The following is a 13426-nucleotide window of genomic DNA, read 5'->3' as shown; positions in this document are numbered from 1 at the left end:
CATCTTTTTTATTTCAACACGAGGCAGTTTTTCCCAAAGCAGCGTCTGAGAGCGAGTCCTTCAGCTGAAGAGCGTCACACGTTCTCTCTTGAGAAGAAGAGATGAGCACAGACAAACGGATGAAGAGACTCTCGTGATGCTATTCATCCATCCATCCATCCATTCATTCATCCGTCTGACTCTAATCTGGATTTACTCCTGAACGGCACTGTGGGAAACACACACACACACACAAAACTAGTGAGAGCACTACAAAATAAAGTTGATTTGCTTGATACAATTATTAACATTAAATTTAGCTGAATAAATCTACTTTGCATAGCCAAGCATGAGTTACAGCGCTTAACTGATGTGTAGTTTCAAAACAGCTTTACAAAAGAGCACTGCCAAATTAATATGTGACCCTTAAGTATCACGGGTATATTTGTAGCAGTAGCCAAAAATACATTGTATAGGTAAAACTTACCAATTTTTCTTTTATACCAAAAATCATTAGCATATTAAGTAAAGATCATGTTCCTTAAAGATATTTTGTAAATTTCCTACCGTAAGTATATCAAAACTTAATTTCTGATTAGTAATATGCATTGCTAAGAACTTCATTTGGACAACTTTAAAGGTGATTTTCTCAATATTTTGATTTTTTTGCACCCTCAGATTCCAGATTTTCAAATAGTTGTATCTCAGACAAATATTGTCCTATCCTAAAAGACTTTATTATTCAGCTTTCAGAAGATGTATAAATCTCAGTTTCAAAAAATGGACCCTTATCACTGGTTTTGTGGATCAGGCTCACACATCTGAGATTGTGTGTTCTATTCAAAGCTTCACAAACAAATTATGCTTTAATATGTTTGTGGTTAGACAAAATCAATAAGGTGTTTGCACTGGAGAACAAAAAAGCAGCATAATTTAGTAAAAACAACTATTGAAGAGGCAATGGGGTTTTGAATGGGTTTTGGTTAAATGCCAGAAATAAGAACTGTTTATCACATTCTACAACATTACATCAGTAAAAAAACACTAGTGAGTTTACTCAACTTGTCAGGACGTTTTTTTTTTAACACTTTTATCTCAATTTTTTACTGTTTTGAAATAGAGTTGTTGAACCAATAGCTTTTTACAAATACTGATTGTATTCAGGCTTCAAGTTGTGTTGATTTAGGACTGTCTTGATAAACAAAACAAGTAAGAATCATAAGATTTTGTTGTTCACAGAACTGATTTCATCCATACAATCCAGAAGCCAATGGAAAAAGTGAACGTTCATATAGTAAATGTCTAGTGTTTTGGTGCAGCAGGTGGAAATGTGTGTGTGTGTGTGTGTGTGTGTGTGTGTGTGTGGTTGACTGTGGTGTTTGTCGTGTGCTGTGGAGGCGTGGCGGGCCGGACTTAATTTAAAGATCTGATGTATGGAGCATGTTCTCTTTCTGTTTCCCACAATCACATGCAGACCTCCGGCCGTGAGAGTCTGCGTCTCAAAACACCCCACACCGCCTACTTAAACCGCACACTTCAGCTTTTTGTTTGCAAGGGGACCAAATGTAAAAGTTCAAAAGTTTTAATTTAAACAATCACTTCGCAGATTTTTTTAAAATTCAAACACAATCTAAATTCATAACCATTTACATTGTACGTTTTCTGCCTACGTTCCAGTGATGACTGTGTTTTCAGAGGGAAATCTTCATGTTTACTATTTCTATAATCATACATTTTGTATGAAGTACAAAATTTGTACAAAAAATGGCAAAAATAAATGCCACAAAACATAAAATAATAATTCGATTGTCTTGTGAGGTCAGGTTAAAACACCCACAGATCAGAGGAAATTAAACAAGCAAGTGATCAAACTGGCAGCATCACAACACTGAGTCTTCAGGAATCATCGGTTCCAAATAAACCAATCCAGGAACCCGAAGCTCATCAGAAATGGACTGTGATTTGAGACACAGTCTCTCAATTTATATACACATGTGTCCCTGGATGACAAAACCAGTCATAGTATATGTCAACAATACATTGTATGGGTCAAAATTATAGATTTTTTTCTTTTATGCCAAAAATCATTAGTATGTTAAGCAAAGATCATGTTCCATGAAGATATTTTGTAAATTTCCTACCGTAAATATAAGCTTATTTTTGATATAATATAGTAATATGCATTGTCAAGAACTTCATTTAGACAACTTTAAAGGTGATTTCCTCAATATTTTGATTTTCCAAATATTGTCCTATCATAACAAACCATACATCAACGGAAAGTTTATTTATTCAGCTTTCAGATGATGTTTCAAATCTCATTTTCATAAAATTGACTGGTTTTGTGGTCCTGGGTCACATGTGTGTTAGATCTGGAGATACTCAGTATTTTTTCCCCCAAAACTATCCACAAAAAACTAAAAAGAATAATCTTCTCTAGTAATTCAGGCACATGAAACAGTGGTGAAGTTGCACTCGAGCTGAAACGGAGTCTCTGTTGACGGATCTTCCCTTGTCCGTCAATCACAGCTGACTGACAGATCAGAGCCGCTTTAATCCCGGCTTTAAGAGGCCGCAGATTAAACCCTTATGAATAAAACACACACACTTTACCACCCACAGATCTGGGCGGAAACCAACACTCGACTTTTGTTCTCCGCGGGTCATATAACGGCACCGGAGACTCGGACAGAGAGAAGAGCGATATTTAGAGTTTAAACCACTTGAAAACGAAGCGCTTCTGAATTTTCTGAGAAGAGATTTTTACGAGAGTTTAATCACGTCAAATTGCTTCTGAAATGAGCGGCATTTCACAGCGCAAATCTAAGGTAAATGTCATGCTATAGTTCGCGTTTACATATTAGTTTGTCGTGTTTAAATTGTGAGTTTCCTTTTCTTAGATCTCCAAACCGCTGATGGAGCGACGGAGGCGCGCGCGCATTAACGCGTGCATCAGAGAGCTGCGCGCGCTGCTCATTCAAGCCCGCGCAACCACGGTGAGCACGAGCGTAAAACTCCTAAATGTAATTTATTTTAAAATTCTTATTTTAATTCTCTAAACCGTTTTTTTAGAGCAGTCAATCATCTAAATTGGAAAAAGCAGAAATTCTGGAGTTTACCGTACGACACCTGCGCGCGCTTTCAACAGGTAAAAAATTCACAGAATATTATTAGTAACTAGATAGTAAAGTTTGTCAAGACAAACTTTAGATTGGCCTGAGAAAGCTGAACCAGAAAGTTTGAAAAGTTTTAAAAGTTGAAAATGTTACCATGTTTCTAGCATGATTAGGAAGTTGTTAGCATGTTGCTAGCATGATTAACAAGTTGCTAGCATGTTTTTAGCATGATTAGCATGTTGCTAGCATGTTTCTAGCATGATTAGCAAGTTGCTAGCATGTTTTTAGCATTATTAGCATGTTGCTAGCATGTTTCTAGCATGATTAGCAAGTTGCTAGCATGTTTCTAGCATGACTAGCATGTTGCTAGTATGTTGCTAGCATGATTACCAAGTTGCTACCATATTTCTAGCATGATTAGCATGTTGCTAGCATGTTTCTAACATGATTATCATTTTTCTAACATGTTTCTAGCATGATTAGCAAGTTGTTAGCATTTTTTTAACATTATTAGCATGTTGCTAGCATGTTTCTAGCATGATTACCATGTTGCTAGCATTTTTCTAGCATGATTAGCATGTTGCTAGCATGTTTCTAACATGATTAGCAAGTTGCTAGCATGTTTTTAGCATTATTAGCATGTTGCTACCATGTTTCTAGCATGATTAGCATGTTGCTAGCATGTTTGTAACATGATTAGCAAGTTGCTAGCATTTTTCTAACATGATTAGCATGTTGCTACCATGTTTCTAACATGATTAACAAGTTGTTAGCATGTTGCATGTTTCTAGCATGATTAGCAAGTTACTAGCATGTTGCTAGTCTGTTTCTAACATGATTAGCAAGTTGCTAGCATGTTTTTACCATTATCAGCATGTTGCTAGCATGTTTCTAGCATGATTAGCAAGTTACTAGCATGTTGCTAGCATGTAACATGATTGGCAGGCTACTAGCATGACTCTAGTTTGGCTAGTGATAGACAGACAGATAGATAGATAGATGAGTTTAAGTGGATTAGAAATACAGTACATAGAAGGGAAGTTTGATTGAGTCTCAAAGGATTCTGGGAGTTTTGACAGTTGGAGTTTGAATAGTGTTGCTCATTTGAACATTCCGTCAATGTAAGTCTATGGGATTTTTCCCAGTTTTAAAGCTCTAGGAGGAGTAGCATTCAGAAATTTTGGCTAAGAATAATAATAATAAGCTTAAGTAGCAGATCAGTAGGTTGGCTTTCTCAAGCCAACCTAATAATTAAATAATTTTTAATATAAAGTTAATGAATTGATTATAATACATGTTATCAAACACGAAAGTAAAAAATAAAATTAACATAGAGAAAAAATATAATAGAGCATGTGTAATCTTTTGAAAACGGTTGTGTTTGGCTGTGTCAGATGAGTGGAGTCGGTTCTGCGCGGGATACGCGGCGTGTGTGCGGGAAATCACGCGCTTCTTCAGCACCACAGACGCGCTACAGCACCGACGGCCGAGCGCCGAACACCGGGACCGACCCGACACCTCACCGAACCCGGATCCACTCACACACACTACATGCGTCTGGAGACCCTGGAGCTGAAATCGGACAAATGCTCTGTATTTATATGACGAGTTTAGTTCTGTCCGTTAATCTGTCTTGAGCACTTCAATAAGAATTCGTGTAAATAAAATGATTTCAACTCATTTCTGTGTGTCTGCTTAATTCAGGACGATGAAAATGCAAAATATTCGGCTCTGTTAGAAATTTAACTATTAAAAAATGCGTAACTTATAGTCAAAATTAAACAATAATAGCAGACTCACAATCTGATTGGAATAAAAACTCACACTCAGCGCTTGCGCAGTAAGGTTCCCGCGCAGAGTCTGAAATATGAAGAAGCGGGAAAAAAAAAATCACCTCACGAGAAAAGGTCAACAAAAACAGATTTTGAGGTACGAAAGTGTTTTTATTTTTATTTTGAAATTCTGTTATTTCTTCCGTAGTTTGATATTTGGAAGTTTAAAATTCAAAAGTTCGTTTTAAAACTGCGTTTCTGAACAAAAGGTAACTGGGTTGTTTAATGTCATGCTAGCACTGACCGCTAGATCTGATTGTCGTTGGCGATTATAACAACAGTTATTAAATAAAAATGTCGTCAATCAGCTAAATCTTAGTGGTTTATAGAGATAGTTCAACTAAAATGATCATTCTCTCATCATTTATTCACCCTCATATGTGACCCTGAACCACAAAACCAGTCATAAGAGCCATTTTTTTTTTTAAATTTATATTTATAAATCATCTGAAATAAATAAATAAAGCTAAATAAGCTTTCCATTGACGTATGGTTTGTTAGGATAGAACAATATTTGGTGAGATACAGCTATTTGAAAATCTGGAATCTAAAGGTTGGAAAAAAAATCTAAATATTGAAAAAAATCACCTTTAAAGTTGTCCAAATGAAGCATATTACTAATCAAAAATTAAGTTTTGATATATTTATGGTAGGAAATTTACAAAATATCTTCATGGAACATGATGTAATACACTAATGATTTTTGGGATAAAAGATTACTAGAGAAGATTATTCTTTTTATTTTTTTTTTGTGGATAGTTGCAGGGGAAAAATACTGAGTATCTCTAGATCTAACACATGTGTGACCCCGGACCACAAAACCAGTCAATTTTAAGAAAATGAGATTTGAAACATCGTATGAAAGCTGAATAAATAAACTTTCCATTTATGTATGGTTTGTTATGATAGGACAATATTTGGTTGAGATTCAACTATTTGAAAATCTGGAATCTGAGAGTGCTAAAAAAAAAATCTAAATACTGAGAAAATCACCTTTAAAGTTGTCCAAATGAAGTTCTTAGCAATGCATATTACTAATCAAAAATAAGATTATGTTTACGGTAGGAAATTTACAAAATATCTTCATGGAACATGATCTTTGCTTAACATACCAATGATTTTTGGCATAAAAGAAAAAAATCAATAATTTTGACCCATACAGTGTATTTTTGGTTATTGCTACAAATATACCCGTGACTGGTTTTGTGCTCCAGGGTCACATGTGTCATTTCAACTCTTTTCATAATTCTCCAATTTATCATTTTCAGTTTTTACAATTATGTCAATTTATTTTTATGCGACACTTGATCTGACACACCTCCGGCTGCTTTTTAGGGTTATTTTCTATTTTAATATATTTTATTATTTGAGTTTCCAAAAATAAATGAATAGTCTAATTATTACCAGTGGGTGAATAAGAAGAATACAGTCTTATATTTATTATCTCTGCTCTATTTGGTTCTATTTATTGGTTTAGGACTGACTTAGAATAAACTTAGACAAACTCAGAATAAAATGATATAATACGCTGTTGACATATCCACATTGAAATAAATAAAAATACCTTATTAGAAGTACATAAACTAAAGTAACAAGTTAAACTTTACCTGACATTCACATGTGTGATCCATAAAAGCAGTGTCTGTAAATGATCAATCATCTCGTCACAAAGCAGCAGCAGCAGCTGCTTCATCCTCAAAGCACTACTGCTTTCATAAAACACATCACAGCGTCACAAAGAGCAGCCTTTTATTCAATATCCATGACATAAGCCCTGTCCAGCACAATAAATACAATTCAAACACACATTAAATATATCTAGTGTTGCTAAAAGGCTCACTGACGCTCTGTCCATTTGCAGATATTCTGTAATTGATCTGCAGGTGGCAGAAGGGACAGTGCCGACCCTAAATACACAGATGAACACAAGTAATGCAAAAAGTAAACATGAACGTGCTCGGCCAGATCCCACAGATATACTGCATTCATGTGGCCGTAACAAACCTCAGTGGTTTCTTCTAGAGTCTTGTAGTTTGTTTCGAGCCTAACAAACACACTCACGCGGTCAGAAGTGTGTGCTGGAGTGAGAGGCGGTCAGCGGGGAGGTGCGGGCCCTGTGGCGCAGCTCGTCCGTGGAGCCCACCGTCAGCCGCAGCATGGCGAGGACGTTGGCGCGGTAGCGAGCGGACATGATGTTATACAGCAGAGGATTCACAGCGGCGCTGACGTAAAACAGCACTAAAGACACCAGATTAAAGTACTGACTGATGTAATACAGCTGACCGCTCGAGTCCGAGACCGAAAACAGCGTCCGGCTCACGTGGAACGGCAGCCAGCACAAGATGAACACCAGCACGATCACCACTGCCGACAAAACAACAGCACAACATTCAGATACACTTCAGAGGAACAGTTCACCTAAAAACGAAAACTCTCTCTTCATTTACGCAATCTGGCATTCGTTTACTTTACAACATCCTACTGGTTTGATGCAGGGTTACTATAGTCAACTAAAACTAGAATACATTATAAAGAAAACCAAACAATTTTTGTACTTGAAATAACAGTTAATTGAGATAAATACAATATAAAAAGGTAATATTTGTTTTATTTCAACTAATTTCCAAGGCAACTAATTTTCACTTAGTTCAACTAAAATGAGAAATATAAAAACTACAGACATAACTAATAAAATAATACTGTAGCTAATAAAACTTACAAAAACTTTTTTGAAAAAAAAAAAAAAAAAAAAAATATATAGATAAAAAACAAAAACAAAAAACAGCAACTTTCATTTAGTTTCATTTACTTTAATTTTCATTTAGCTTGACTTGATGTACAAATATAACTCTAAAAAATAATAACTAAAAAAAGTAATTTAACAAAAACAGTTGTCACTAAAAAAAATGCTAAATGAAATTAAAAAGTATATGACAATATTTTAGCTAGTTGTCAAAGCAACTCATTTTATTTAGTTTAACTTGTACTGAAATAACTAAAACTAATTTTTTTTTACATATTTGTTATAAATCAAATAAACATTAACTATTTTTTTTTAATTAATAAAATTATTTCAGCCAACTGCCAAAGCAACTCATTTTCATTCACTTACTAAAATAACAAACTAAAATGAGAAAAATAAAAACTATATAGACATAACTCATAAAATAATACTGTAGGTAATAAAAATGACAAAAACGTTGTTGCTTGAAAAAAATAAACACTGAAATAAAAAAAAATAGCAAAAGCACCTTTAAAACTTATTTCAGCTAGTTTCCTAATAATAATAATAAAAACTACAGAGACATATTTAACACAAACTGTTTTTGTTACTTGAAAGAAATAATTTTAATTTAGTTTAACTTAAACTAAAAATAACTAAAACTAAAATAAAAAATACATATATAACAAAAATAACCAAAAAAGACTATTTTTGTTACATGAAATCAAATTAATAAAATAAAATAAAAAAAGAATAAAATTATTTCAACTAGTTGCCAAGTAACAAATTTTCATTTAGTTTAACTAAAATAACTAAGACTAAAATTAGAAAAATCAAAACTATATATACATAATTCATAAAATAATACTGATAAGATATATGAAATCATTTCATTTTAATAAACAGAAATAAAATAAAAACATTTAAAATTGTTTAGCTATTTTCCAAATAATAATAATAATAATAATAAAATAATTAAAACTACGAATACATATTTAACAAAAACAGTTTTTGTTACTTGAAAGAAATCATTTTAATTGAAACTTGCAAATTTAATTAAAACTTTAATTTAAACTAAAGTAAAAATAAAATAAAAAATACATATATAACAAAAATTAACTAAAAAAAGACTTTTTTTGTTCAATGAAATTAAATTTAACTGATATAAAATAAAATAAAATAAAACAAAATGATTTCAGCTAGTTGCCAAAGCAACTTTTTTTGTTTAGCTTAACTTGATGTACTAAATTAACTAAAACAAAAAATACAAAAAAAAATACTAAAAACTATACAGATATATTCAACAAAAATAACTAATAGAGATGACAAAAAAACACAACACAACAAAGTGAGTAAAACTAAAATAACTGAGTGTATAATGGTGAACTACTTTAAGGATTCGACATCAAATTATGACCCATAATCCTCACCCATCATGCGGAGGGTCTGGCGGTGCGTTTTGTCCCGGTGCGTGTGCGCGCGCAGGTGCAGGCGGCGGGCGATCAGGCCGTACAGGAGCGACAGGATGGTGAGCGGGCAGATGAAGTAGAGGTTGGAGAGCCACAGCATGGCTTTCAGAAGGCCGGAGGTCTGCGCGTACTGCGTGCAGCGGCACTCGCTGGCTCCGCCCTCAAACTGCTCCACCCCCACCAAAGCAAACACCGGCCCCGCGCTGAGCATGGCCACGCCCCACAGCCCCGCGATCAGCACGCGGACACGCCCCCTGGTGACCAGCAAGCGCGCGCGGAGCGGGAAGCAGACGGCCAGGTATCGCTCCGCCCCCAGAGCCGTCATGTGCAGGATCGACGAGAACGTGCAGCATTCGCCCACAAACATCGACAGCTTGCACACGGCGTCGCCCAGCAGCCACGGACGAAACCTCCACAACTGTAAAAGCAAACAACAACATACGTTAATACACGTTACCAAAAAACACGGGAAACTACAAACACCAGGTCCATGTTCGATTGTTTGGCTCGATACAAGACACAAAGCACCTTGCCTCTCATGACTAATTAAATCATACTGCACACTAGTGTGCACACTTGTGAGACAGTAAAAAGTACAAATTGTGAGATAAAAAGTCACAACTGCCATTTTTATTTTTTATTCTGTGGCAAAAAAAGTCAGAATTGCGAGATATAAATTCAGAATTAAGATATAAAGTCTTGCAAGATATAAATGTGCATTTCTGAGAAAAAAAAAGAGAATTGTGAGAGACAAATTTACAACTGCTACAAAAAAAAAAAAAAAAAAAAGATTTTGATACAAAAAGTCAATTTTTTTTATTCTGTGGTGGAAACAAAAGAACAGAATTGTGAGATATAAATTGCAAGATATTCTCACAATTCTGACTTTTCTCCTAAGATTTGTGAGCATGTATAACAATTTTGAGTTGATATGAGAAATCAGAATTTTGAGACAAAATACTCTTATTTTGGAATTTTTTTAATCCTGTGGCAGAAACAAAGTCAGAATTGCGAGATGTAAATTTGCACTTCTGAGTAGAAAAGTCTGAACTGTCAGAAACAAATTTACAATTGTGAAAAAAAGGTAAGAACTGTGAGATAAAAAGTCGCAGTTACCTTTTTTAAAAAAAATTGTATTCTGTGATGGAAAAAAAAACAAAAACAAATGCAAGATATAATCTCAGAATCTTAATTTAAAAAAGGTCAGAATTCTGTGGAATTATATCTTGCAATCTCGACTTTTTTTCTAAGATTTGCAAGTTTATATATTGCAAATTAGATTTTATGTGAAAAATCAGAATTGAGAGAAAAAAGCCGCCATTAACTTTTTTTTATTTCCCACGGTGGAAACAAATTGAGAGTTGCAAGATGTAAACTTAGAGTTCAGAGGAAAAAAAAGTCTGAATTGCAATATATAAACTTGCAATTGTGAGGAAAAAGTTAGATTTTTTTTTTTGTACTATTTCTATAGTAAGTAGTATTTTGTAGTTTTTCACAATTCTGACTTTCGACAGAATTTCGAGATCTGAAGCCAGAACTGTGAGATATAAACACACAACTTTAGGGGAAAAGACAGTTCTGACTTTATCAGAAAAAGTCATATTGTGTCACAACTGCATGATAAAAACTTTGTTCTCGTAAATGCGTGTCACTGTCGTAGAAAAAAAAATAAAAAATCTAAGATCTAAGTTACGGCAGTAACACCGTAAACAATGACCTGGGGCTATGTGTGATGGGAAGGTCAAAGATAAGTTTGTTTGTGAATGAATAAAAGTATTCATTTTTCTATAGCAGTATGTTTCTGTTTTAGGGGAAGATTCTCTCTACATACTTGTAGGTTGTAAAGTTTATCTGATCTGGCCGAGGTACTCTGGTTGCCATGGTAACCAGGGGCCTGGTGGGCCATTGGAGACGTCCCGGCAGCCGGTGTTTTGGCTTGAATGAGGAGGTCTGTGATTATTTGTTAATTCAATGAAAAACTGATTTAGTAAATCTAATGAACACTTGTGTGTCTGATTGACCCAAATGCTACAAAACATTGACTTTATTCTCGAATTTTCAACTTTATCCTCGAAACATCGACTTCATTCTCATAATTTTGACTTTATTCTTGAAACATTTTGATTTTATTCTAGAAATATTTCAACTTCATTCTCAAAACTGTTAAATATTTAGACTATTCTCAAAATATTACGACTTTAATCTCATAATTGTAGATTTTTAAATGTTTTAATGCGGCACTAAAAAACTGTCGTATTGTTGCAATTCCTTAGAATTGCAAAAAATATATAAACCCAGAATTTTGTTCTTGCAGTTTCAGATTTATATCTTGCATTGGTTGTTTTTAATTTCCACCACAGAATAATAATAAAGAAAAGATGCTTGCAATTTTTTCCTCACAATTCAGATTTGTCACAATTGTGAGTCAATGTTGCAATTCTGACTTTTTATCCTCAGAGTTGCAAGAAAAAGTCCGAACTGTAACTGTACTCAAATTTGTGAGAAAATAATACTTCGACTAATAATACACACGAACAGAAACCTGACGACCATTAGCAGCGATTTGGAAACGCCACAGTTGAGCAGAACTTTACGATGTGCAAATGACCAGCAACATTTGTTACGGCAACCAATGGGAAGGCTGATGTGTCACATGATACAGTTGGATACTAGAACCCAACAAGCTTTTTAACAATCGCGTGAAACATCAGGTCAGCGCTGAAATACCTTATAGAGATCCAGAGGCATCAGCAGCAGGATGAGGATGTCTGATACGGCCATGCTGCTCAGGTACAGGTAGGTGGTGCTTCTCATTTGTGGGCGTCGCCACACCACCAGAATGGTCAGGGCGTTTCCCAGCAGGCCGAGCAGCAGCAGCGGCACACACAGCGTCGTTAACACCACCAGCTCGGTGTCGGTGAAGAGCGACTGGTCTTCCTCCCAGTCCGAGTGGTTCCAACCCGACCCGGATCCAGACTCGAATCCAGATCCGGAACCTTCCAGCACGTCCATGTCTCTGGAAGAAAGCTCAGAGCCGCCACGGCTCCTTCTTCTTCATCATCATCATCATGATGGTCCACATGGTGTTGAGCACAGAGCTGCAGGACGGGTATTGAATGAGCGGTGAGGACGGTCGCCTCTCGCTCCTGTTCTGTGCCGCCCACCGCTGGACATCAGAGCCACCTCCGACAGCACAGGAACAGATCGAATTCACTCAATCACACTCACTTACAGCTGCTTGAACATTCAGAGGAACACAGGAGGAACACGCCGATCTCTCCGTCACACCCACGCCGACCGCTCCTGCTCATAACTCACCCCAAATCAAAAATATCAAACGCAAAAGAAAAACACCTTACAAAAAGATTTGACTTAATAAGATGAGTTAACTACATTAGACTTTTAAATCATGTTTTCTTAGCCAATGTTGATTTCAGCATTTACTAACACATTCAAATAAAAATTGGCATCTGTTATTAGTATTTAATGGACCTGAGCTAACACAAACTCAAATATAATACTAAAATATTAGTAAATTAATAAATATTGTGACAAACACAATGATGCGGGTTAGTTAAGGCATTAACTAACGGGAATGCTACCAAAAAGATAAAAATAGACAGTGTATGTACAAAGAAATGAAACCCAGTTCATGCATTTCTTGAGCATTTCAAACCTGAAAATCTAATTTTTATAAACACCATGTAAATATATTAAAAGTGCAAAGAAACTTTGCATGTACAGTAAGCACAAACTACAGTAGCATATGCAGTAATACTATAGTTTATGGCATGAAATGAAACGTAAATACTTTAATTTCATGACGATTTAGAATGTTTAAACCTTCCTAATGAACATAAATCTCATTTTTACTACAGTAATGCCATAAACATAAGATTTAAATTGTGTAAATTTGCATACGGAGTGCAAAGTATAAACTATATTAGTATTTGTATAGTACTCAGTTTGTATAATCAACAAAATAATTCACCGTAACACTTTACTTAAAGCTTTTATGCATAATGCATTATAAACATATTCATTATGTATGTTATAATGAATGTTTCTAATCGTAAGCAAAGTTAAAATGCATAACAATATTTGTCGATTCAGTATTATGTTTAAAAACTGGTTGTCGTGTTTTAATTTTATTTTCTAAACTTGATTATTCATGAGCTTTTACAATGCATTATAAGGTGCATCATTACAAGTCATTATTAATGCATTAAAATGCTTTTATAATGCATTATATATATAAAGACGTCAAGTAGTGTTATCGAACTGAATATGGGGGTTAATGAGCTTAAT

General features: G+C 34.9%; 2 protein-coding genes across 3 annotated transcripts; one reads left to right on the top strand and one right to left on the bottom strand.

Annotated features, from left to right (window-relative positions):
- Positions 1–32: 32 nt before the first annotated feature.
- Positions 33–13384, bottom strand: LOC127162299 (growth hormone secretagogue receptor type 1). 2 transcript variants are annotated; one of them, XM_051105077.1, is made up of 4 exons: positions 11846–13384; positions 9080–9536; positions 6989–7291; positions 33–208 (listed from the first exon to the last, which is right to left on the bottom strand). In XM_051105077.1, the coding sequence occupies exons 1-3, from the start codon at positions 12128–12130 to the stop codon at positions 6993–6995; spliced, it is 1041 nt and encodes a 346-aa protein (XP_050961034.1). In that variant the 5' UTR covers positions 12131–13384; the 3' UTR covers positions 33–208; positions 6989–6992. The 2 variants fall into 2 exon arrangements, with proteins under 2 accessions (XP_050961034.1, XP_050961033.1); XM_051105076.1 differs by lacking the exon at positions 33–208 and having other exon boundaries at positions 6665–7291.
- LOC127162296 (transcription factor HES-1-B) lies at positions 2778–4671 on the top strand. The gene is made up of 4 exons (XM_051105070.1): positions 2778–2807; positions 2880–2975; positions 3052–3127; positions 4490–4671. The coding sequence occupies exons 1-4, from the start codon at positions 2778–2780 to the stop codon at positions 4669–4671; spliced, it is 384 nt and encodes a 127-aa protein (XP_050961027.1).
- Positions 13385–13426: the final 42 nt, after the last annotated feature.

The sequence above is a fragment of the Labeo rohita genome, unplaced genomic scaffold, assembly GCF_022985175.1.
Source record: "Labeo rohita strain BAU-BD-2019 unplaced genomic scaffold, IGBB_LRoh.1.0 scaffold_88, whole genome shotgun sequence".
Lineage (NCBI taxonomy): Eukaryota > Metazoa > Chordata > Actinopteri > Cypriniformes > Cyprinidae > Labeo > Labeo rohita.
Note: the sequence above shows the minus strand (reverse complement) of the source record. Positions and strands in the feature narration are given on the sequence as shown.

What these genes read in the sequence shown, in the direction of transcription:
- LOC127162296 (XM_051105070.1), top strand. Translation starts at nt 2,778, where the DNA reads ATGAGCGGCATTTCACAGCGCAAATCTAAG. An exon ending in TTCAAGCCCGCGCAACCACG is followed by an intron (nt 2,976 to 3,051) that starts GTGAGCACGAGC and finishes CCGTTTTTTTAG; the next exon opens with AGCAGTCAATCATCTAAATT. An exon ending in CCTGCGCGCGCTTTCAACAG is followed by an intron (nt 3,128 to 4,489) that starts GTAAAAAATTCA and finishes TGGCTGTGTCAG; the next exon opens with ATGAGTGGAGTCGGTTCTGC.
- LOC127162299 (XM_051105077.1), bottom strand. Translation starts at nt 12,130, where the DNA reads ATGGACGTGCTGGAAGGTTCCGGATCTGGATTCGAGTCTGGATCCGGG. An exon ending in TGCCTCTGGATCTCTATAAG is followed by an intron (nt 9,537 to 11,845) that starts GTATTTCAGCGC and finishes TTGCTTTTACAG; the next exon opens with TTGTGGAGGTTTCGTCCGTG. An exon ending in CCAGACCCTCCGCATGATGG is followed by an intron (nt 7,292 to 9,079) that starts GTGAGGATTATG and finishes TTTTGTCGGCAG; the next exon opens with TGGTGATCGTGCTGGTGTTC.